This window comes from Pseudophryne corroboree, chromosome 2, assembly GCF_028390025.1.
Source record: "Pseudophryne corroboree isolate aPseCor3 chromosome 2, aPseCor3.hap2, whole genome shotgun sequence".
In the NCBI taxonomy this organism is placed as follows: Eukaryota; Metazoa; Chordata; class Amphibia; order Anura; family Myobatrachidae; genus Pseudophryne; species Pseudophryne corroboree.
This window is the reverse complement of record NC_086445.1, coordinates 313,891,457-313,917,381: the sequence shown is the minus strand read 5'-3', so window position 1 is coordinate 313,917,381 and position 25,925 is coordinate 313,891,457. Positions and strand designations below refer to the sequence as shown.

At 40.4% G+C, this 25,925-nt stretch overlaps 1 protein-coding gene across 3 annotated transcripts in view; it reads left to right on the top strand.

Annotated features, from left to right (window-relative positions):
- The window catches only part of KLF12 (KLF transcription factor 12), a 367,131-nt gene extending 343,330 nt beyond the window's left edge, over positions 1 to 23,801 (top strand). For all 3 annotated transcript variants that reach the window (XM_063952935.1, XM_063952934.1, XM_063952936.1), the window contains exon 6: positions 13,900 to 23,801. In XM_063952935.1, the coding sequence (XP_063809005.1) occupies positions 13,900 to 14,081 (182 nt within the window). In that variant the 3' untranslated portion in view covers positions 14,082 to 23,801. The remainder of the gene's footprint in view (positions 1 to 13,899) is intronic.
- The last annotated feature ends 2,124 nt before the right edge of the window (positions 23,802 to 25,925 follow it).

The window sequence follows — 25,925 nt, the reverse complement described above, 5'->3', positions numbered from 1 at the left end:
GCCCTGCTACAGTTTAGCTATTTGGCCTTGCTAAAACTGATGCAGGGCATGCTGGGATGTGTAGTTCAACAACAGCTGGAGTGTCAAGGTTAGCCATCACTGCCTTATACAGTGCCATCCACTCCATTGCTGGATATGTCCATATTTCCATATTAAAATATAACAATCAGCTGCTACATAGGTTTGAAGTTTTTACTATTTCTGAAATTGACCAAATAAGTTTGGAACTTTCCCATAAAATAAGTCTGCTCTTAATTTGCAGATTTGTGGTTCTGTGATAGAAACAGCCCATCTTACTTGTACCAACTACTGAAATACTACTTGGTCAAGCCTTGTTGAGTCTTAAATTAATCATGTTAGTGAGGACATATAATATGGGGGATTCAGTTAGCTGCAGGATTTACCCCTCAGCTATTTTTCCCGCCGCATGGACAAATTCTATTCAATTAATTAACCTTTTCCCTGCGTAGTAAACCAAGGGTTAATGCACGTCACCCACTGATTCTGGGTAAACTGCACAATCTGCAGAAGCTCCTGAGGCTACGAGGAAGAATCCTGCCTCTGGTAATTACTGCGTGGGTTTCCTGCAGCTAACTGAATGGGACAGTGTGATCAATTCACATCTAACTGAATTCCCCCCTGTTACTGTATTTATTACATGTGTCAGTAAAGTAAATTTTTATGTTATTATCTAAAACTTTACTTCGCATTAGATGCTACTATAAAATGTGTGGGTTTCTGGTGTGGTGTATAGTGATACAGAGTGCAGATTTGGTGCCTTTGTAGCCCTTTTCCATTTTGACCCAATCTTTGCAGCTAAAGCCCCGTACACACGGGGAGAGGTGTGCTGAGCGATCTAGCACAGACCACTCAGCACACATCTCTCCCCCCACTCAGCACACAGCGCTATGCTATGGGCATACACACGGAGAGATCCGTGCTTAATTTCTAAGCAATCTAGTCAGATTGCTTAGACTTTAAGCACAGATCTCTCTGTGTGTACCCCCCTTAAGGGCCTGATTCAGAGATGTATACAAATGTATTTTCAGCTGCAAATTTGTACACAGCGACTGCATAAATATGCAAGTGCAGCAGCTGCCTGGATTTGTATTGAGACCACCGGTGGCTTTGCCAACCCCAGCAGCTGCGTATAAAGATGATAATAATATTATTAATATTAATAATAATAATAATAAAAGTGAATGACTTTACCATGTACCAGCTGTCCCGAGTTAATTAACATTACTATTAGTAAATCAATACCCTAATTTTTTATTTTTTGCAAACCCAACAAATGATATGATTAAATTGAATGATACCCCTTCTTTTTTAGCCTCCTACGCACTACACTGTCAGCACTCACAATCAGAGCACTGATCTGTGCCTATCTTCTCATCCTCCCTCCTACAGTATTATTCTGTTCCCCCACTGTATGACAATGTAGAGTTTTGGAGAACTCTATATATAATATAACTATTATTATTATTATTATTATTATTATTATTATTAATAATACTATTGAGGTGTCACAATTAAACCACTAGAATGTGGAATGTGCTGGCTCATTTTTTTGAGTGTTGAGATTCAGCATTGTTTCCTACGTTCCTACGATTCTACTTTATAACGATTGTGAGTTATACTGAACCTGTGTGTTTTCGGGAGATTATTATAATTTTTTTCCCATTGATCCTAATAGGATAGCCCCCCAAAAATATCAGTAGCTAATTGGATATCCCCCCTGTGTGTATATTTCATTAAGATCATGTGTTCTTCAAGTGATATGAATTCTTTAAATACTGATTGTGGCGTGTTGGGTACGGAATACCGGCAGTCGGAATCCCAACCGTCAGAATGCCAGCAGGGGGGCGAGCGGAACAAAGCCTCTTGCGGGCTCACTCCGCTCGCCGCGCTGCGGGCTCGGTGGCTCGCTTCACTCGCCACAGGTTCTATTCCCACTCCGTGGGTGTCGTGGACACCCAGGAGTGGGAATAGCTGAGGCGGTGCTGCTGTTCTAAATGCACAAAAAGATTGTAATAGGCAGTATAAACAATAACGTGTGACTGACTAGCCATACTTTCTTACATAAAAATATAACACTCTAAAGCTGGCCATACACTTGTCCGATATGGCCTCTTTTTATCCGTTTCCGAAGGATTGGGCTGAGAAATTGGGTGAAAACTGTCCAAATCGCATGTGTTTGACATCTCATCCGATCCAATGCGCGGTCCCGTGTGCATCGGGGCTTCGGACGTGCAGCACATAGGATCGAACTCGCAGCCACCAGGTTCACATCGCGGCTAGTTTTTTAGCACCTGCGATATATCGCATACGATTTCTTAGATGTCTTCACTTGAGTGGCATTTCTCTGGACGCCCCCACCCACTAACACAGCGGCAGCAGCAGCCGCATGCGATACATCAAGTACCAAATTGGATGGAAGCACTCCCGGGGAGCTGCTGGGAGAAATCTTATTCAACTTGTGCCTCAGACAAGTCGCAGTAATGTATGGGGGCCTCAAGGCTTAACTGTACATTTATGTAAGACTGGAGGAACTATGGGGGCAATCTATTTAGGAGCGAGTTGCTGAATGCAAGTTTGTTTCTTGAAACTCGCAGACTTCGCATGAATGCGCGCACCCGAGAATTCTCCAATCCAATTAAAAATGCATATTTGCAGTAATCGCTGCGGGGGTTTGTGAATTATCTGCCAAATGCGATGTACAGTAAGAGAAGTGCAAGAAAATGTGGGGTGACCTTCCTGGACCCCACAAAAGTGACAATTTTGTTTGCAAAATCAAACAGAAGGCCATACCTCCCAACATTTAGATGTAGCAGTTTGGGACTCCTTGCGCGACGAAGCCACGCGTTGCCAGAAATGGGGTGTGGCCTATTGAAAGAGCGTGGCTTCACATGAATGACGCGATCGTGAGCAGCGCCTCTAATTTTCGCCAAAGTGGGGGCATGGTCAGCACTGTGTAAGCTGCTGGCCATGCCCCAGTCTCTCTCCCCTACTATAATAGATGCTGTGCGCATGCGCACAGCGTCTATTCACCGCTGCATTACTCTGAACTGAGCAGAGCAGGGACTGATCAGGAGCCTCCCAACTGCCCCCCCCCTCCCCCACCGTGAGACACTGCGGCCCGCGGGAGGGACAGCGGAACAGACCCCAAAAAATGGGACTGTCCCGCGATAATTGGGACAGCTGGGAGGTGTGTAAGGCTGTTAGTGGGCATAAGGAAAGTTCTGACGGTTTTTAAACATTGATTATTGGCTGATTTGTGCATTTAAAAAAAATATATAAAAACCAACAGTTTTTCATTGACTTACATATGAAAAATATATAAATGCAAAAGAAATGTAGGAAAAGGATACTTTTGGGGTACTTTTAAGGTTATTTAAAAACGAAATATATATAGAGCAATTATTACAAAAAAATACTCTAAGTAAATTCAAGGTGCATAAAGCAGTGAAATAGCTGCTTTTGGGATACTTTTAGACCATTTTTAAAAAATTACGTAATTATAATTGGAAACTTCCAATTGCCTGTTTTTTAGTCATGGGGGATGGAAAGGTATAGTTGTTTGTGGTCCAAGGCATTCTGTATGGTGTTCCAGGAGTCCTGCATGGAGTCCCAACATTTTAACCTTATAATAAAGATTTTCCCTAGATCTCTCAAGGAGGTGCGAACGGAAATAAAAGCTACTTCAGTGCAAGTCTCTAATTGGATTGCAAAATTAATTTGCATGGCGAATCTGCGGAGAATCCGGCAAGTTGGACCTTGCATTCCGCACCTAATTGAATTGACCCCAATGTAAGGTCTCAAGCCCAATGTAAATTTACTATGGCTGGTAATAGTTGTGCGCTGTCATTGTTGCAGGGGTGTTGGTGAAAGTGGTTGCGTACATAGACGCACAGCCGCTCACATAGGAGGTTATACTTGGATGGAGAAATTGGTTTATGCAGGGCCGTCTTTTTGTATGTGCTCAGTGGGCTCTTGCCCAAGGGCCCCAGGAGTCTAAGGGCCCTAGGCTGATAGCGGAGGGTCCCCTCTTTCCAGGGGTACCAGAGTTTTGAAAATCGGCCCTAGGGAACCAGAGATGTCCGGCTTCAAAGCAGTGGACCCCATCCAAGCCTGTTAATTGCTTTTCCGAGCCAGATATCTCGGGCTCTGTATGACTTAGAGTTTTTCTGAGGGTACATTTCAAAAGCTGGGACTCTCCACTTTCGGTGGGCACTAGCAGCTTGTCTCTACTATGCCAAGAACCAGAGATATCAGCCTTCGAGCAGCTGGTCCCTGCTCCAGCTCCACACGCCTAATATGCAGTTTGATATACTTGTTGGTGAATTGCTCTGGCCCCTGAACTCTGATTCCCAAGTCCCCAGTAACTCCTGACAAGCGAGACACTCTTAATTTTTATCCCATTCAAAGCTAAGAAATCTTTTTCCAGGAACTTGAGATATCTGCAGTCAAGCAAGCTGCTGTCTCACCAGAAAAATGAATATTAAGCCCACTCCACTATCGACCCCTCCCTTACGTATTAAACACCCCCTACCACCCTGGAAGTCATGTACCGGGGCCCCTTCATTCAGCCCAATGCTCCTTCTACAGTTTAGTGTTCTCCCTCCCACCCCATCTGTGCAGTAAAGGAGTAATTAGCAGAAATTACTGCTCCAGGTCCTACATGCTGAGCAGAAGATAGAACACCCCCTACCGCCCCTGGGACATTAAAGCTGCCGCTGATAGCACCCCCAGCCCATGGAGGATGGGTAGGGGCCCCAGTGCATTGCTGTGCCCAGGGGCCCACACTGCTGTTAAGACGGCCCTGGGTTTATGGTGCGACCAATGGTGTTTCTAGGCGCACCAATCAATACTTCAGCATGTATGGAAGCTGAAAGTGGGCATCTCAGTACTTCCACATTCAGACCTATGGATGTACACGTGGTAATGGCTTTGTAGCAGCATTTTATAGAAAGTCAGAGGGATACATTTACTAAAGGGTCTAAAAAATTAATAGTGGTGATGTTGCCCATAACAACCAATCAGATACTGTCTATCATTTCTCTATTGCATACTAGAAAATTATAGAAATAATCTGATTGCTTGCTGTGGGCACCACTTTTTATTTTTAGAACCTTTAGTAAATTTACAGGAGAGCGCCAGTAGATCCTGCTGTGGATGCATTCTCTGAATCAAGCCCCATGAGATAAAGACCTGTGGCTAAATGTAGTAGCCTCTGATTTCCGGAAATGCAGCAATTTTCTGTGAGTCTGCCCGTTTTTTTTAAAGCCTCAATTATTTACAAGGCAAAACCAGGTTGGTTGATTGCTGTTTTAAAAAAAGCGGGCAGACTTGCACAAAATTCCCTCACCTCCGAAACTCGGCGGCTATTACATTTAGCCGCAGGATGACATGGTCTGCACTGGCCATTAGTAAGACAAGTCGGGTAGCACTCATACCCCTATACAGGTCGGATCATCAACTTTCCCATTTCTGATGATGCAGGCCATAAACCTCTGGATGGTCTACTCCACACATACACAGCTCTGGAATAGTTCTTTGCATCCTTATATGGGGAAACAATAGGTTTAAATAAAATGAAACCGGTATGGACTGGATCAAATCTGTTAACGAAAAGGTGAGTCATGAAGATTCTTATACAATAGTAGAAACAGCCTATTGAATCCAAATGTGTTTGCCAGGTATTCTCACATTCACCTGCTACTGTATAAAGCTGCAGCACCCATGCAATAATATATTATATATTGTATCATTTATGCTGCTTGTTACCAAATCTACCTATGTGATACATTATGTATTTATTAGACTAGTTTAGCAGAAGAACATGAGTGACAGGAGTGCTAGGAGTCCCAAGTCAGTGTAGGATTCATTCTACCACTTTAACGATTGCATTTAATAGTAGTTTAAACAATGTACAAGACATACAAAAAAAATAACAATTTAGAAAACATAAACGTTAATATATTTTAAACAGTACTGTATATATTAAGTTTCATCCTGCCCTATCTTTATCCCGATCATTTTTGTACAGCATTGATCCTTGCATGTGTCATACCTACCCCCAGACCCACCAACATATATTGCAAACCATTCATTTTTGTGCATGCGTTGTCTCCATGTACAGTGGTGGTATAGCATAAGGGGGAAAAATATTTTGAAAATCAAAAGAATCAAAAATACGCCCTTAGATCTTGCGCCTTGAAACTGTGTCAAAACTATACATAACGTACACATATTTCATATCCTTATGCCCAAGAGAATATATGTAACATAAGTATTAGTGTGTTCTGTATTTAGGTGAAACTATGGGAGAAATCATTGAGAGATGAATTTTTAATGATAGAAAATTGTTTTGTGGGGTATAGTAAATAAAAAAGTAAACGCTCACGCATCAAAATTTTACATTTAGCCTAACCATGTAGCAGTGAAAAACTTGTGCTCTGGAAGTGGTTAAATTGAAACTATTTGATGGATTCTATTCTTGGGGATGTGCCCCAATATTTTCAGGTTTGCAACCGCTACTTTTCCTGGGCATCTCTTTTGGTGTGAGGGAAAGTTAGCAATGCCCCCACCCACTCCACCTGGCCCCGTCCTCTACTGCTCCTACACCACTCTGACTGTTGCTCCTCCCGTCCTCTCCCTACTATGCTCCACTCCAGCCCACCCTATCTCCTGCACTCCATTCTGTACCGTCCAAGCTCCCTGTCCAACCTCGATCCATATTCCGAACCCCTCCCCAATCCATCTTGACCCCCTCTCCCATACTTACCCCGTTCCTGGTGGCCAGCCTAGGCCCTCCTGTTCTGTGGCTCTGGTTCTGTCCCGTCTGCCTAGCAGCGGAGGCTGTTTGACAAATGTATGTATATATATATATATATATATATATATATATATACACACACACATACACTGCTACTAAGTAATCAGCAAAGCTTGAACTTTCATATTACAAATAGGGTGTGTGTCGAGGATTTTTCTCCTTTGTTACGTCAGAAAGACACAATTAAGTGCAACCACAACATTCAGAACGATGGAGGCTGGCACTGTAAACCTTTTATCTCTCCTTTACAAAATATACTTTAGCTCTGTTTTTATAACTGTAAGGCAAATTACAACACATTGACTCATTTTATCCTTCGTGTTAAATAGAATTATATGTTGTTAACCCATAGACTCAAGCTCCTGGACTAAAATAAAATCTGTCAGTGCTCAGAGGGTGTGAAAATGTCACCCATCAATTCTTGTTTATTTTAACCTGCAGCGTACTATTACAATGTCCCCAAACTTGCTTATACCCATAATTGTTGGCTTTTCTGTCTACCACTCCTGGCTATAGTTCTGTCATTTATATTTATTTTGCATGTTAGGAGTGAGCAATCAGGAGAGGAGGTTTAAAGGTTTACAGTGTGTAATCATTTCTAACATTTAGGCAGCTGCACTATTTTACCAATACCATCCATCTGCCTCTATTTACTATACTAGTGGACGGTCCCTGCATCATGCCACTTTTGTCTTGACTATCGAGTATGTTGGGAGATATAACTGATGCTGGTGCACTCTGCAACTCGGGAAAGTATTTAGTGGGAAGAAACTAGAGGAGCCCAAGACACCTCCCATGCAATGCAGTCTTGCTACCTTTTGGGAGGAGCCAAGTCACAAACATAGAATATTTGGAGGTATGTCTTAATTTATGGTGCGGGAAAGATGATCTGCATTCAGCAGCATGTAAAAATAAAGTTAATTTATTTATACTGTTTCTGCCTCGCTAACGGCAGAAATCTGCATTGCGTCTGCACTTTTGTCGGTTTTCTGCTCGCACCCCTCCGGGGGTGTGAGAAGAAATCCTGTCGTCGGGTGTCACAGCGCGCTGTATTGAATAGGCCTGGGAGCTAATTCTCCGCACTATTCAACTCTCTTAGTATGGAATCGAGCCTAATGTTAATACATTTTATATTAATTACTAAATACTATTATTAATTATTTTCCCTTAGAAAGTCTTACTAAATGAATAAAGCCTATTAAATATACTTCATGCATATACGTGTGTGTGTGTGTGTGTGTGTGTGTGTGTGTGTGTGTGTGTGTGTGTGTATTGTTATATGTCAATATGCAAAGCCTCTGTCAGAGCTTGTAAGGATTTATTCTTTCATGCAGAGGAATGAGTACAATGTGAGGTAGGCTGTAGGCAGAGGTTTCCTGAGTGTGGGAAAGGTGTTGTCACAAATCCTACAATGATGCCACTGAAAAGTTATAGTCCATTACAACTTACAAGGAGTGGCATTATTCGATACCTATGGTGACTGATAAGGAACTGCATCTTCAGTTTCTGGAAGTAGTGTCTGGGCATTTACCACATGATTTAAATAACTTTATTCAACAAAGCCTACGAGTTGCAGTGTCACTGGAGAGGGATCTTCACATCCCTCTCTGTTAGCATTGGGAATCTATGAAGTGAAAGCTTTGGCTTGAAAGGTATCACAATGGAAAACATGACTAGGTGAAACAGTGTTTTTTCGTAGGGCTGTTCCACCAGGTTTACATTGTTACATAGCACTGAATATTTGGAGCTAAACATTGTGAAATGGATTGTTTTTGTTGTTGCAGGATAACCCTGATAAATGATAAATAGGCCCCGTAGTCTTGCACACTGGCTAAGTAGTAAAGTGAATGTGAACAGAGCTAAACCAGGTACAGTAGAAAAATTAAGACGGAATTGTGCATTTTTGCATTGCAGACTTGCTCGTAATAAAGCTACTAAATGTCAAGCAAGTTGCCAATAATATGAGCTGTGACATAAGTGACTGCACACTCAAGGCCATAGTAACGTATAGGCACACTGGCCAGCTGCCCAAGTCCTCACAATTCAAGGGGCCTTTGAGCAGGAGTGGGTGGTAGTCACACAATCAGAACGTCAAAACCGCATTCTCTACCTGACTCCCAGCCTGCTGCCAGACAGTGTGTGACAGTCAGCATGCTGATTGGTGGATGGCTGGAGCTATGCACCATAGTGCTGACAGCCATTCACTGAATGGAAGCATGTGGAGAGATGGTGCGGGACTGTAGGATGGGCATGTTGTGAGGTTCCCGTGAATCGGTGTGTAGAGGCCCCTGGGCATTGCTTTATCCAGGCCCTACTATGCTGTTAAGATGGCATAAAATGGCATGCTAATACTGTACGTTTTATACAGAGGTGCTTTATGAGAGGCATGTGCCAGAGTCTAATGTGCATGTGCAGGCTGCCGGGGCCACGGTGGCCATTTTCCCATTGATTTTTTCAGCTCTGCAGCTAGCGTTTAAATGAGTGTCGCGTGTGCGGTGTGCGGTGCCCCTGGCGTATCTATAATGGGTACCTTGCACCCATTATAGATATGCCAGTGGTTTTATAGCTGTATCATTGGGAGTGAGAATTCATTACATACATAATTATAACAGGCAAATATTTTGCTGTGTGTTGCGCCATAAAACTTCAGAAATGTCCGAAATTGCTTTGAGATTTTTTTCCATATATTTCACATAAAATAGGCCACTCTCAATGACATATTTAAGAAATTGACATTTCTTTTCTTCATTTTGAAAGTTTGGTAATTATATCCTAGTCTTTTTTAACCTGCAGGTATTCCTGTACATTTCTATGATTACATGTTTTTTAGGCATAGGCCCAAAACGTAATTAACAATGTTTTGTGCTCTGTAGTTATGTGACTCCCTGCCCAAGAGCCAAATCTTTCTGTGTGACTAGATTTTACTACTTAGAACATCATTAAAAGTGCCAGTCATCTGAGATCTATTGAGCTACTTTATGTTAAAAATATTATCTTTCTCTATTGTGGCAGGCCTGAGAACCTGAAACACTCTGTGTGTTTTTGAGTGCATATAAATTGGTGCCAGGCTAAGGTTAACTGTAATATTTGTGTTGGTTGTTAGGCATTTTAGAATTATTTTTAAAAGTCATTTGAGTTGTATACTTCCGTGCTGAGACAGGTCTAAGAAACAGCCTCTGTTTGCCTTTGCTTTTATTACACAGTAACCGCACATATATTAAACAAAGCTAATGTGTTTAATGCAACCGAAACCAAACTTTTATTGTAAAACAAGACATTGGCTTTGTGTAGAGTTTTGACTAAATCCTTTGTCTTTTATGGATGAATATAAAAGCATATTTGGGATGACATAAGAAATCTTATGTATTACTTTAGAATTCTAAGTACACTGAGAACATCTTTACAATATACTGTACGTATGTAAGTGTATAATGAGCCTTGAAGTAAGGCTCTCAAGTAATAGTCTAACTGCTCTTTGTCAATATACATGTGTATCTGTTTGCTTACATCTAGTTGGCAATGACTTACAATTATGCAGACATTTTCCAGAGACGCACAACTGTAAACTTTTCCAATTTGATATACAGTACCTGATTAAAAAACTTACACTGAGCGTTTTCAGAATAAGAAATAAAATGTAAGTAAATATGTAATAATTGAGAATGTCTGTCATGTCTCAGTCATACGCAGTGGGGTCTGGGAAACACTCCTGGCAGCAGCCTATTAAGCACTTTGTGGATGAATTGGGTGCTGACTGTGAAACAGGCCTTATCGCTCACCATCAGTGCCCAACTTCACTATTACTCTTGTGGCATAATGGATGCTAATGCCTGCAGCCATAGTCATAGTTTTAGAATTAGGCTTTCAACAAGCATGTGGGTCTGATGTTCTGGCGTCCATGATGTATTTTCGTCATGTACGTGTGTGTGTGTGTGTGTGTGTGTGTGTGTGTGTGTGTGTGTGTGTGTATACATATATAGATGCATTAGTTTTAGAGTTTTATTCAAGTTTGTTAGCAAACCATAAAAGCTAACTAATGAGCAAAACCATGTGCACTGCAGGTGGGGCAGATATAACATGTGCAGAGAGATTTAGATTTGGGTGATGAGTATTCCAACTGAAATCTAAATTGCAGTGTAAAAATAAAGCAGCCAGTAATTACCCTGCACAGAAACAAAATAACCCACCCAAATCTAACTCTCTCTGCACATGATACACCTGCCCCCCCTGCAGTGCAACATGGTTTTGCCCAGTTGCTTGCTTTTTTGTTTTGCTAACAAACCTGAATAACCCCCTTAGAATGGTATTACCTGCAGAGCGATGATTCATATATAGAAAACCCTCATACACTGCAAGCCTTTTATTCACTCTGTCATTGTAACAGTGCTGACTGTGTAACACAATGCACATGTGAGTGGAGAATAAGCAATCGTGTAGTGTGGTAAATCAACATCATTTAGAGACAACTGTAGAAGACAATCTTTTTAGAAATCATTTATTGGTATTTAACTCAAACATTAACCACTGAAGATTTAAAACTACAGTTTTATAAGTCTATATAACAGCAATATGAGTAAAAGGGGATGTGTGTGGTACCAATACAATTTCGCTGACTGCTATGACTATGTTGTGGTCCAGTGGCAGATTTACCTATGGGCTGCAGGACTGCATTCCCCTCAGTAAAATCCACCACTTCAGTGAGCTCAGCTAAGACAGTTGCAGTCTGTGTTGACTGCACTGGTTCAGTTGCTTTACTGTGACTGGCTGTGACTTCCCATTGGAAGTTCAACCTGCCAGTCACCCACAGGACAGGCAGTCACATTGGGAGGTGTTTCCTCCCTCTAGGACTGCCAGACCAGGCTGCGATTAGCAGAGAGCTGGCTTCCTGTGGAAAGATACTCCCTGCCTGATTATCAGCCCAATCCGGCTTCTATGGGCTGCAGCCGATGCAGACCATAGAAACCAGGGGTTTGAACATGTACACTCAAGCAGTCACTTGTGCTCTGTTTGAGTGCGCATGCACAGGTCCCTGCACCTGACAGATCCATTGCGCAGGCGCCCAGGACCTGGCGGTCCAGGAGCCGGCTCTCTCCTCTCCCTTTCCGACTGGGCAGTGGCAGCCCCCCTGCCCAAAAAAGGTAGGAACCACTGCTGGTACTGTATTATAAATACAAAGTGAATTTTCTTCCTTTGCAACTATAAAATCAGACAGCAAGATGTCTCCCATGACCACAGTTAGAATAATGTGGTGAATCATATGCAAAACATTCTGGAAATGAACCTCCACACTAAGGGTCTGATGCTGGTCATGGAGTTGAGTGATCTCTGTGGCTACTGCGTGTGTTAAAAAATCCTTAAAAACTGGTAGGGTGCCTGCATTACATTGTGTGAACACACAGTCACAGTAGTGATTGAGAAGTGCAGTGTTTGAAATGTACTGAAAGTAAATTGGGCATTCCTGTGTGGTGACTGGGAGGTGGTTATTCTGGCGCACAGTGGTGCACCGTGTTACAGTATGGGAATGTGATGGGCGTGTGACACTGAACTGGTTGCAAACTCATAATCGCTCACATTGGGGGCTGGCGGTTGCAGTGCTGCACACTGTAGAGCTGTCTCCACAGCATTGTTTATTTATTTATTTTTAAAGCTCACCGGGCAGTGGCCACACCCCAGTTTTGCTGTTATCACGCCCCCTGGCTGAAATATGTAAATGTGTGGGGGGGTTTCACAGTATATTTTAATGGGGATGAATTAAAGTACAAAGTACATAAAACATATCTCCCAACTTTGTCCTGGCTGGAAGAGGGACACACGCGCGCTCCTGAAAAGGGACGTGGCCTATGAAAAGAGGGCATGGCTTCGTGGGAGGACCTGCAATCGCAAGCCACGCCCCATTTTAATCACTGAGGGGGCATACCCAGCGCTTTGTGAGCCGCTGGCATGCCCCCCTCTCCCTCTGACTCCAGTGAATAGACGCTGTGCGCATGCGCACAGCGTCTATTAGAGACAGAGCCTCCCAACTGCCCCCCACCGCGGGATACTGCGGCCCGCGAGTGGGACAGCGGGACAGTCCCCAAAAAACGGGACTGTCCCGGGACAGTTGGGAGGTATGATAAAATTGGAAACTTTCTGGCATCATTATTTTAATATTTCAATTGAAAATGCATAGTGGCTCCCATTTATTTTTTCTGTGAAGCCAGATGATTGGAGAACAGACAATTTCTGTTCAATTCTTTTTCATTTTATTATTGCTGAAACTTTTCACCATTTTGAAAGCACAGCTGTATTGTGATGTACACTATAGTTTAATAATGTAACTGTAAGACTGACCTAAGAAAATGTATTTGATTGCAACCAGCCAGATTACACTGAGGATGTAGAACTGATATACTACTTCTACAGTATCTTTGTTATATGGTGAGGATGCTTAACTCTGCCTTACACATGCTGAAGCAGTTGCTTCCATGTGTTTTAAAAACAGAACTTAGTGATAAATAGGCCCCTTAAGCTTGCAACCCGAGGTCAAGGGTTGTCATTTCTGAGAGTCCCTCTACACTGACATCATGCTCTATACATCACGGACATGCAGCCAATGTCATATACACTCCCCTAACATAAGGAAGCTGAAGTGTAACAGTAAGCTGGTGTTTCTGCTACACCATGTAACAGGTCAGATTTGCAGCAGCTATGACAGCTGTAGTAGGTATGTTGGGGTTGCAAGTTTAACAAGTATTCATTGAAAGTAAAACCAAATCTGATGGGTGAACCCTACAATACAGTAGATTGCTTATAACAAGTTGCTTGTATGAGATGATACTGTATACTGTAGTTGTGTTTTCCATTCTGGAAAATTATAAAAACTAGTCACATGGGTTTGGGCTTATTTCTTAAGTACAAACTAACAGTTTGGTTTATTGTAAAAGTTGCTTCTTTTTGCATAACATGTAAAAGCATTACAATTATTGGACTTGTTCTTCCAGTTTATTAGAGAATACTAAAAGTATGTTAAACCAATGTCTATTATGAAAACAAATAACCCTTTTCTTTTTCATTTTGTAAAGGAGAAAAACCGTACATGTGTACTTGGGAAGGATGCACCTGGAAGTTTGCACGCTCAGATGAACTGACACGGCATTACCGCAAACATACAGGCGTAAAGCCATTTAAATGTGCAGACTGTGACCGCAGCTTCTCCCGTTCTGATCACTTAGCACTGCATCGTCGGAGGCACATGCTAGTCTGAGCCTAAAGTCCGTCCTAACATGCGGAAAAGCTGGTTCTTTTCTTCCCAGTATATTCAGCAGGGCTGAATCCCACCAACAGTGTTATGGAAGCAGGATGCCCACATGTGAAGGAATAAAACAGGAAGTGCCATGCTTCTCACAAGAATCCCCCACAAACATGGAATCGCCGCTACATGGCCATACCTCAGATCCAGAAACATTCAAACTGAGGACACAGGCACTTTTTATAGGCCTGCATCACTTTAAACAGCTCCTATTGTACATTTCACTTATATACGGACAGATGTTTTTGAAAAAAAAATGTATCGTAGATTGTTTTTAAGATCTTGGATTGAATGATAGTTTTTTGGGGGTTTCTTGTTTGTTTTTGCTGGAACACGTTTTTGTACTGTGGCAGTGAAATCGTGGACTTTTACCTACAGGTACATGTATAGGAAGAACTGACGGCGACTTTGGCAACTTCAGGCTAGTATCCGTCATCGGAACCTGGGATTTTGCAATAACTGCGATGGTAATGAGGTGTCACTCATCATCTCCATCAAGTGAAGCGGGCATAAAAACATCATACTCCTTTGAGTATTCTGATTTTTTTTCTCTCTTTCTTTGTTGTTTGTGAAAGTATTTAGGCCGGTATCTTAAGTGAAGTACTGTTTGTGTTTGTGAATTGACTTGGCCTTGCCTAAAGCCTTCTTATATTCCCCCGTATTTATACATCACAAATCTATTGCACAGGCTCTCAGTATTCTATTTCACAGATCTAAGTAATACACATTGAGGTATTATGTACAGAACAGTCAATGGCGGAGCACACCCCCTCCAGTAGAAATTTCGGGGGAATCAGAAAGCACAAACTGGAACAGTTGCACTTCTTGCTGCTAAAGAGCAATAAAGACTGTCTATTATATGGATTTGCTATAGATCAAGTTAAACTGCATTTTTTACCACGTCACAGGAGGCCTTTGTCCAAATATTCTATATTGGATATTAAAACCCTAACCCCCCAAAACTCATCACATTTAAAAGGCTGCATAAGGTAAAAAAAAAAAAATAGAAAGCATAATAACAATATGAAATGTGAAAAGAAATGTTTTGGAGCCAGACTGAGTATATTTTGTAAAGGTTCCATATATCACACATTTTTCATGTAAGAAAAAGGGAAAATTCACCAGCTTTTAACCATGAAGCAATGTGCTATCTTCTTCATTACCCCATTGTGTGTCATAGCCGTACGGCAAACTGCTCTGTATCTGCAGTGGCTGTACTGAATGAAAACGCAGGAAAGAGAAGAGCTCAGTAAGCTGATACATAAATTCTGAACAATACCACGATTAAAGCAAATGAATGCCAGTCATTTATATGTATTGGGATCTATTTTGTAATATTTAAAAGGAATATATGTCTGTATCCAAAACACGATCTCCTAAAACATGGCATTACCTTACAAAGTGTATTATAGATTATTAAGTACCCTCATTCCTGATTATAGTATTGGTTTATTCTCAAGCAATATGATTCTAGTGACAATGCACTGGCACTCTTGTTCTAATGAATGCCAAACAAGAATTGATGGTCATACCGTGTACGTATGCACTGTTCATATGCTTTGTATACTTATATAAAACAAGCCAGCCCCACAGCACGTAGGGATAAATACGGTTACGATCCTAAAATAGATTACTACAACACAGCATGTATTTGTACATTAGACGCTTAAAAACCATATCAGGTACAGTACATGTGTTTCGTTGTTTTAAAGTTTTGTTTAGTGTGCTTGTTTTAAGTAGGGATGTTCTTGCGCTGAGATTTTGCAGTTTATGTATCCTTCTAGTTGATAACCGCTGTAATTCTACATAGCTGAAACAATCTTTTTACAAGAATAACAATAAGCATAGTTCAGAAAAAAACAGATACAAATGATAACATTAGCATTTCCCCCAAAAACATTCTGAAAAAAATAAGAAGTAATATATCATTCTGGTCACTAGTCACTGCAAAACACAGGGCACAAAATGTTGGTTCCAATGTATAGATCGACAGTCAATAGGTCGGCCCGATATGGTCGACATGCATTAGGTCAACAGGTAAAAGGTAGACCGTGCTTAAGGTTGACATGGTCAAAAGGTTGACATGACAATGATAGACACTCAAGTTTTTTTTCATGTTTTTCCAACTTTTGTATGATTTACTATCCACATGGACTACGAGTGGGAATAGTAACCTTGCCCAAAGCGTGGCGAGCCTGCGAGGGTACACGTTTCCAGTAATTGTGCTTAGATATGGTTAAACATACAACACAACACCCAAAAAAGTTTAAAAACTTGTCGGTCACTGTCATGTCGACCATTTGACCCTGTCGACCTTACCTACTGTGTACCTTTTGACTCTGTTGACCTTTTGACCCTGTTGGCCACACCCACAAAATATAAACGATGGGCGCTTTGGTAAAAAATCTCTTATGTATTTAATATTGTAAAGAACATACAAAAGCACAACAGATCATTTCTAGACTCTGTAGGAAATATTTTGTGGTATGTTTATTCATTTGTTGATGAGCTGTTTATTGGAAAGTTTTATACTGTTTATTTCATTATGTCTTGTCAATTTTTAAAAAGACTGAACAATATATATAGATTAATCATGAAATTCCATAATTGTATACAGAAATACTCTACAATACAACAACCAATGTTATATATAAATGAATTATATTTAATCAGCAAGGTAGATTTTAAGTCAACTAAATAACAATAAGAAAATACTGTATGTTACGCCAAAATGCAGGCATAAAATATAATTCATAAAGGTTAATTCACACAATTGAAATATATATATAATATAGTTAAATAACATAACTCATTTTATTTGGTTTAAGACTATTGTGTTGCTTAAACAGATTAATGTGTATTTTATATAACAAAGGATAATTTCCTCCTAGAGTAAAACAATTCCAGTTTTGAGAATCACCCACATGTTTCTCCCCATGACATATGTTTGGGAAAAAAGCACACTGACCAGAATGCCTGGCTAGGGATTTAGCCCACACAGGACAACTCCCAGCAAAAGTGAAGTCTGTAACTGCAAACTGATATATAGCTTGTGGGCGGCTCGTCTCTATGGGGACAACTAATATATACACGTAACTAATCATTAAAAGTCTTAAAGCTTACAGTATAGGATTTACAGTAAGATGCTGAATAGTAATATACGAGTTGGGAAAGTTGTATACTATGGTTACACTATAACAGTTTATTACTGAGCTGTTTGCGGACAATGATAACAATAGCGACAGCACACATTCATTTGTTTATTGTAATGTGTTTTTAGTGGCCTCCAATATGACCAGTTTTATTAATAAGACCATATGCCACACAAAGTGACGGATGAAGCCAGATGGTCCTGCTGCTTCTAGCTAGCCAGAATTAGTTCCTATGCACTGAGAAAGTGAATCCCCTTTAAACAATCATATCTTACTCTTTGCAATAAGAACAAAAAAAAACAAATATGGCCTACCGGATGACATGAGAGATTACAGTCAAAGGTCATAATAAGATTATATATCGTCTTTTGTGGATACAAATGTGATAAATTGGTGTGACCCTAGAATGAAATATTGTCTTATTTTATTTACATAGCAATAAGTGTTAATAGAAGGCTGTACTAGGATGGCATTTCAGTGTTTTGTACCACAGTCATTAACCATTTCAAAGTCAGGAACTGGGGTTAATACAGATCTGTTGCAATATGAACCATTTATATGGACATATGGCAGTACAACTACAGTAATTACTACTGTCTGATTAAGAATATTTCAACATGGCAAGTGTGGAATTAGTAATATCTACTATGCTACATATTATGTTGACATATATTTATTTCCAGTTCCATTGATTCATCTCTAAATTATATTTGTGTAGGAAATATTAATTAGCTGCATAGTACATTCTATACAATGTACAATCTCCTTATGGTATCCGTATGTTAGGTCAATAGTCAGTAGGTTGACCCCAGATGATCCACATGCATATGGTTTACATGGTTAATAGGTCGACATGACAAAGGTCAACATAGCATATGGTCGACATGAGGTGTTTTTTTTTTTCATTTTGTTTCATACTTTACCATCCACGTGGACTACAATTAGGAACGGTAACCTGTCCCAAGCGCAGTGGTAGTGGAGCGAGGCACCTTGCCTGAAGCATGGCGAAGGGACACGGTACACTAATTGGGGGTCCACGTGCTGGAAGGTAACATTTGACACAAAAGAAACCCATGAAAACTCTTGTCGACTTTTTCATGTCTTGACCATTTCCATGCGACCTTCTGAACCTTGCATGTTGGACCTTTTGGCCATGTGGAACTAGGGCATGTCAACCATTTGATGTCAACCTAGACACTTTCAACTGTCGACCTATTATGCCATAACCCTCCTGACACCATAGCTACTGCATTTACTGCACCTTATATAGCTTTGCCCCTGAATGTATTCCCACTATAACTTACTACAGGCAGCAGAAGATACCTGGGAAATCCTTGGTCTGTATAAAAGCATCTTTTAATGGTCAGTATGAGGGTATATTATCCCATACAGCTGATGTATTGGTTTATTCATCAGGTGTAGCTATCTATAGATTACCTTACATAAGTGAAAAGCACATAAATGTACAGTATACTTATGATGACCAAATGAACAGATGGTTCAGCAATGCTCGCAAAATGTATCAACAAGCTTTTTTATCTTTGCTGTAAAATGTTGTATCTGCAGACATTATGGTCCATATTGAACAATTCTCTCTAGTATAGATCAATGATCCCTGCTACAGGCAAAAATATCTCACAATTGATAATGAATGGCGTACAGTATATTTGATGCAAATAATATTCATCAGGATGGAAGACATTACATACAGTCTTTATACATCTTTATAATTAGACATGGTGAATGTGTCCCTCACATTTGTTACATTTCTAATCACTGTACATACTTCTGTGTCCTAGTCATATCCTTTCTGTACAAGCACAAATGGAATCCATTCAATAATGTTTACATGTTATAAATAGATTTCCGTCATTAGGAGGAGAACTATTGTGGTAGGAGTGGCAGTATTACTGCCCTTTGTATCTGCTCTCAGAGGTAATAGCACAGATTGTGTACCGACAAATGATAAGTGTCAGTTGCTAAAATATCAGCAACATTTCCCGGTAAAATATTAACTACCACACTGAAGCCTGGGAAATTCCAGGGTTTTTTTCAGGAGCAGTTGGAGTATAAATGATTTCACTGTTTGGCAGTATTAAGATGTTTTTAAGGGACGCAGTTAATTTTCCAAACAACTGGATCCCGGCGGTCAAAATACAGACAGCAGGGGAAATGGCGGTGGTCGGAATCCCAACCGAAGCTTGGTATTTCCACTCGAGTGGTGGTCCAGCTAAGCTCACCACCGGGGACTCACTGCCTCACTGTCAGGATTCTGGGTGTCGGGATTCCGGCGTCGGTCTCCTGAACGCCGGGATTCTGACCGTCAGGATTTCATACCGGACCTGTTTTTAAGGCCACACTAACAACTTTTTACATTTGAAAATAGTTACACTTCACTTTAAAGGATAAAATAATATATTTCTGTGAAGTTTTAGTATATATATATATATAAGCACATGTATACCATAATTAATTTGTAGCTCTCACTCTAAAAATGCTAAATCTATGTATTTACTAATATGTGACAATTTACTATTATTAAAAATACCATACAATAAAAGAACATCATTTAGCTAATAATGCAATGTGCTTCCCCAGACAGAGATCACATACTGCAGAATAGGGCTCAGTAATTTAATTATTGAGGACTTGGTTTTGTTTGTTAAAACAGTAAATATAATGCAAGGAGATAAAGAAAAAACAATGAGACAATATGGACTCTCAAAGTAGGTATTTGACTTGGGATATATTCATAATGATTTTAAAACACTGACTGGGCTATGTTTACACAGAAATAAACACTCTTTTTTTTTTCTTTCTAACTTTGGGCCTGATTCATGTTTGCAAGTAAAGCATAAAAAGCAAGTAACTTGGTGTCTGGAACAAAAAATGTTGTCATGGAAGGGGAACAAATACATTTAGATTTTTTTCTGTGCAGGGTAAATACTGGCTGCTTTTGTATGTAGCCCATAAATGTTAGACAGCTTTATTTTTACACTAACAATTTAGATTTCAATTTGAACCCACCCAAATCGAACTCTCTGCAGATGTTACATCTGCCCCGCCTGCAGTGCAGCATGGTTTTACCCAGTTGCTTGCTTTTTTGCTTTGCTTACAAACATGTATCAGTCCCTATGTCTATACTAGACAAGTATATTTTCATTTAATTACATGGTGCAGTGCACACAAATGTGCTGTGGCTCTTAGCAACCAATCAGATTTTAGCTTCTATTGTCTTAGACAGCTATGAGAAAATATTATTGTTTTTACGGTATTAGATTATTATTACTAATATTGCTAGTTACAGTACATTGCATCATGTAAACTATATTTACTCTTAAATTATGAAAACTAGGGACAAAAGTTGTTATTGATGGCAGGAGGAGTACATAGAAGCAAATGGCTCTTTAATATACTGAGGCACATATTTTTTGCAATAATGGCTTAGTTTAATTAATTCGTTAGACAATTTTGTGTAATGTTTTTTACATTTCTAATCATGGCAGTTGGTACCTTACAAAGCACAAGTGAAACTGTATAAATAGTTATTTGGCACTTAATAAATGAACAATTAACTATTATTAATGTTTGAGTGAGCACAAACAATGATGTGAGGCCTGAGCTACTGTACATCGTTATAAAGTGCTGAACAATGAACAACTCCTACATTCAGTAATACAGCGCCACAACATAGTACAATTACAAGTGCATGTTTTGCCTAGTGCTGCTCAATGGTCTTAAAATGTTGTTTATTTTTGTTAATAAAATATAAAAAAAAATAACAGGCATATATTATGCACAGTAAAGACAATTTGATGTATTTCGGAATTCCATCTGTATGCATTGTTTTTAAGTATTTTTGAAAACAATGAAACAACACAGTTAATTTTCAACATTATGGGGGGTATCCAATTACCCGTGATAGTGCAGCCGCAAAAAAAGTGTGTTTTTCACATTTTTGTATCACCTCTATTCAATTAGGTCCTGCAAAAAACACCAGTTTTTTTTGTGCAAAAATACATAGGTCTCATGAAAAGCCACGGACCTATGTATTTTCGCTGCACTAGGGGGCATTTATCGCTGATTATGTGCAAAGCTAATTGGATACTTCCCTATGGGGGTCATTCCGACCCATTCGCATGCAGCAGTTCTTTGCTGCAGTGCGAACGGGTCGGAACTGCGGCTGCGCGGCACCCGCATTGCGCACGTGTGTCATTGCCCAGCTACGGCCGTCGCCGGGCAACGACGCCAGGACCGATGAAAGCGATCACAGGCGCGATCGCAAGAAGATTGACCTGGGGAAGGAGGATCGGGGCGTCTACTCACCGTTTCCCAGGCGTGGTAAGGCGAACGCAGGCGTGTCCAGGCGTTTGGATGGGGGATGTCTGACGTCACAGGCCAGACCTTCATCGCTGGATCTGTCGCACTGGGTAAGTAGATGCAGGGCTGGTTTTGTTTTGCTTGAAACTTTTTTAGCATAGCAGGGCTACCCAAGCGTTCGCAGCCCTGCTATGCTAAAATACACTCCCCCATAGGCGTCGTCTAGTTGATCGCATGAGCAGCAAAAAGTTGCTACGTGCGATCAACCCGGAATGACCCCCTATGTGACCTTACTTTGCTATTATGTCATATATTTTTTTTACATGTTATGAAACTGATAGCATTTGTAATATTGCCTTTCCAGGCTTACGTGAGTCAGTATTACATTTCAGAAAAAAAATTGGGATATAGTAAGTGTTGTTCACATTTAATAACTCTCACACTTTAATGACTATGCCTTCAAGAGATAGTCTTGAATGGTGATTAAAATCTTTTAGAAGCAGGAGATATATGTATTTATTATGACACTTGAATGGACAAAAGCTAGGTGATATATTGTCCATTCGAGCTAACGGCTGATATATAGCTAGCAGACCAGCGGGTGTAGGCAAATGATATGTCATTCACAGACATCACATCAGCTGTGCAGCACAGCCGATGGACGATATATTTTTAGATACATCAGTGCATCTGGCTGTGTACGGGGGTCCTCCGACCACCTGTACACTTTCTGCGGGGACTGACGTCACAGCTGGGCAGGCAAAATTCAAATACTCGCACGCCTGTGATGCGAGACACATCGAGTAGCCTATCGGTAAGTGTGTATGCTTACCTGGATCGGCCGCTATGTCGGCTTAGAGGTGGGTCCGCGTCAAGTCATGACAGTGTGTACCCAGCCTTAAGTGAGATGATGTGAAAATGGAGGGATAGTTATTAAAAGCAGACAGCCCTTTATAGGGATGCATTAACATTAAAACAGAGCAGCCAATTATACATGTGTTATTTGTCTACTTTGCACTCGATCAATAAAAGACAGTTGCTGATTGGTAGATATTTTTTCCTGCACCTTTTTCACTTATATTAGTGAATAGACTTTACTATGTATTGAAGCAAGCTCTTTATTACAAAGATGGATGTTGTCTGACTACTTTTTTATTTTTTAATTTGTGAATTGTCCCGCGTGCAATGAAATAAATGAAACCACCATATGAACATAAATACATTCACCTAATGTCATAATCAAGGTTACTCACTTTCAGTTTACCCAAATCACTTAGGTTTAATTTAGGGACTATAACTTATATATCTTTATTTGAATTGATAATAAAACTAAATATAATGTTATGCAATATGAATCCAAAATCTAAAAAAGAGATGCTAAATTGCTTTGCTTACTAGGTACTTATGGCTAAATAATGATAGATTTCTTTTAAATAATCAATATTTGATTAAAAAAAATGCCTACCAAAGGTTTAAAAATTAAATAAAATTCAGATCTGTGTTGACCAGTTATTAGAATAAAATAACACTTTGGGGGAAACAGTTGCAGTTTTGTGTGCAGTGTGCTATGGTTCTTTGTGCAGACTCTGCGTTAAACCTCTCACCTATATAGTTCTTATGGAAACATGGATATGGATAGGAGGAAGTATAATACCAGCAAATGTAAAGAAGTGTGTACATTGCCTGAAATGCTATTGTTTTATATTAAAAGGGTTTTAATGATTACAGTCAAACTTAATCTGTCATGGAAATCACCTAAGTTTTTACCCCTTGTGTTTTCTCTCCGCATCATATACTAAGTAGAATTTAGGCAATACCTCTGTTCTAAGTTAAATAATCTTATGTAAGTGTTGTTCTTGTATTTATGTAATGTATATGTATTGTAAATATAATATTTTTCTTTTACTGTACAATGGTGATTTTGCCCTATGACACTGTAAAAGGGAGACCTATTAAATTCTTTCAGAGGATAATAATCCCAGTCTCTGCTCCAAGACTGATGAAAAAGTGTTATTGTTTTAAATAGTGTCTCAGACCTATTTTGTTGGTGCTTTGCTTTTCTGTATTCAACTTTCCTATGGATTGAGCTGTGAACTGAAATCTAGTTTAAACACTTTAAATGTATGCATTTGTATCATTATTTGAATGGAGGCATGAAGGTAAATAAATCATTTTGTATAGAATAAATATAACATCTGAAGGATTTTAATGCATTTGTGAGTGTGTGCATTGGGGAAATATATGCATTTGGGAACGTATAGGTATACATTTGCTATCAAGGAATCAGCGAACACCCCTACCTAACCATGGACTTTCCCATCAGTCGTGGTGTAGTTGTTATTTTGCCCATTGGTCATGACTAATCATGTGCTGAGGTGTAGCTGCAAAATTAGACCATAGTGTGGGCTTGTCTTTAGAATCTTTTTATTTATATGGCACCACAAGGTATCGTCCGCACCATACATGGGTAAACAATACATAGGTAAACTATAACAATTATACAACCAAACGTAGGGTGTATTAACTGGGGGATGAAAGGGGTATAGCAATTCATTTTGGCTAGTAAAAGCAAGTGATAAAAATATACTTGGAGGAGAAGGAAATCACCAGTCATCTTATACCGAATCAATGGGCTGACACAACGAACCAGAGTCACTGTGGGTGATAACAGACTGGGAAACAGTGGTACTCTAGTGTTAGGGATAGTGCTAGGGATAGATAAGAAGTGGAAGAGGGCCCTACCTGTTAGGGTTTACTGATTAAAATAAGGGACATAGCAACGATGATAACTGAGAAAGAGGGTAGATGGGAGGTCAGAGGAGTAGACTATCGAGTTATGAGGAGGGCTGAAGAGATAAGTTAAGGGCCTATTATAAGGTGTTAATACTGGAGTAGAGTATGACAGGAAGAGGAAGCGAGTTCCAGAGCAGCAAGCGGCACAGGATAAGTCTTGTATGCAAGAGAGAGAGGAGGTGATCAGAGTTGAGGTCAGATGTGATCAGTGGAAGAGTGCAGGCGGGAGCAGGGGCCATCTGCCCCCTGGGCCAGTGCACTTTAATGGTTCCAGGGCCACTGTTGCATTGCATTCCCTATGAAAAGCTGGGCCAGATGCTTGAGTCTGCCCCCCAGGCTGAAAGTTGCCAGCCAGCCCCTGGACGGGAGGGAGTGGAAACAGAAATTAGGTTGAAAATGTAAGTTTTTAGAGGTCAGAAAGAAGAAGTGTGCAGTAGTCCAGGTGGGAAATGAGAAATACATGGATGATAGTTTCAGTTTCTCCATGGGGAGATGGGGTCTGAATCTTCAGAAATCCTGGAGATGGAAGCAGAATGATTGTGAGATATGCTAGATGTGGTGAGTGAAGGAGATAAGCAAGTGAAGGTTTACATCCACACAACAGGCTTGAGAGCCACAGGTAAGAAAGAAGTTGTAAACAGTTAGAGATAAGGGGGGTGAAGGGGTTCTGGATAGGGGGCATACAAGGAGTTTGGACTGGGACATATAGAAAGATATAGCAGAAAGACGCAGACATGAGATAGGATGGAGGGACAGTGGTCATGAGAATAGAGGTACAGTACTTTTGGGTGCCATCAACATTGGATTTACATTGGATGTCAAAGGAGGTGATGCACTCTCTAAGGGAGGAGGTGTACAGGAAGAAATAAAGGGGTCCAGAAAAAAAACACGATGCTGACAAGAAGAGGGAAGGTAGGGCAAGGTGGAGTCAGGGGAAGAGAGAGAGAGAGAGAAGTGGTTAGAGAGGTAGGAGATCAACCAAGAGGGAAAAGAGTCATGGAGACATATTAGTCAGGGTCCAAAATGCTAATGCATAGGAGGCAGGTTCTCTGCACAGTCTGTGCCACATCCCTCCCCCTTTGCCTCACTCTGTGTCCATATTGTGTCAGATAGATGTTACAGGGAGAACCAAGAGAGGCCAAAATGTTCCAGGGAACCGAAACCAGGATACCACACATCTGATAGTGGAGGACTGAAGAAGATCCAAGCATGCTGGTCTACTGTACTTTGGGGCAAGATCTCACCAGTGTAGACTTGTAGGAGTGGTCCATTTTCTCCAATCCCCCTGCAGGGGTAACTATTGGTGAAGGAAGAGAGAGGAGCCACAAGTCTGTCCCTAGTCAGATACCAAAAATTACTATTTGCAATGGGACATCTTCCACTGCACATTATTATATAGATGGACCTTTATATGTGGTACAGTATATTATTTTTTCCCCTTAGATAAGTCATTTGGTAGTATTACAAAGTAAAGTTGAGGTACCTAGACAGAAACATGGGTAATGTGCTGGAGAAACCAAGTTGCAGATAAAGG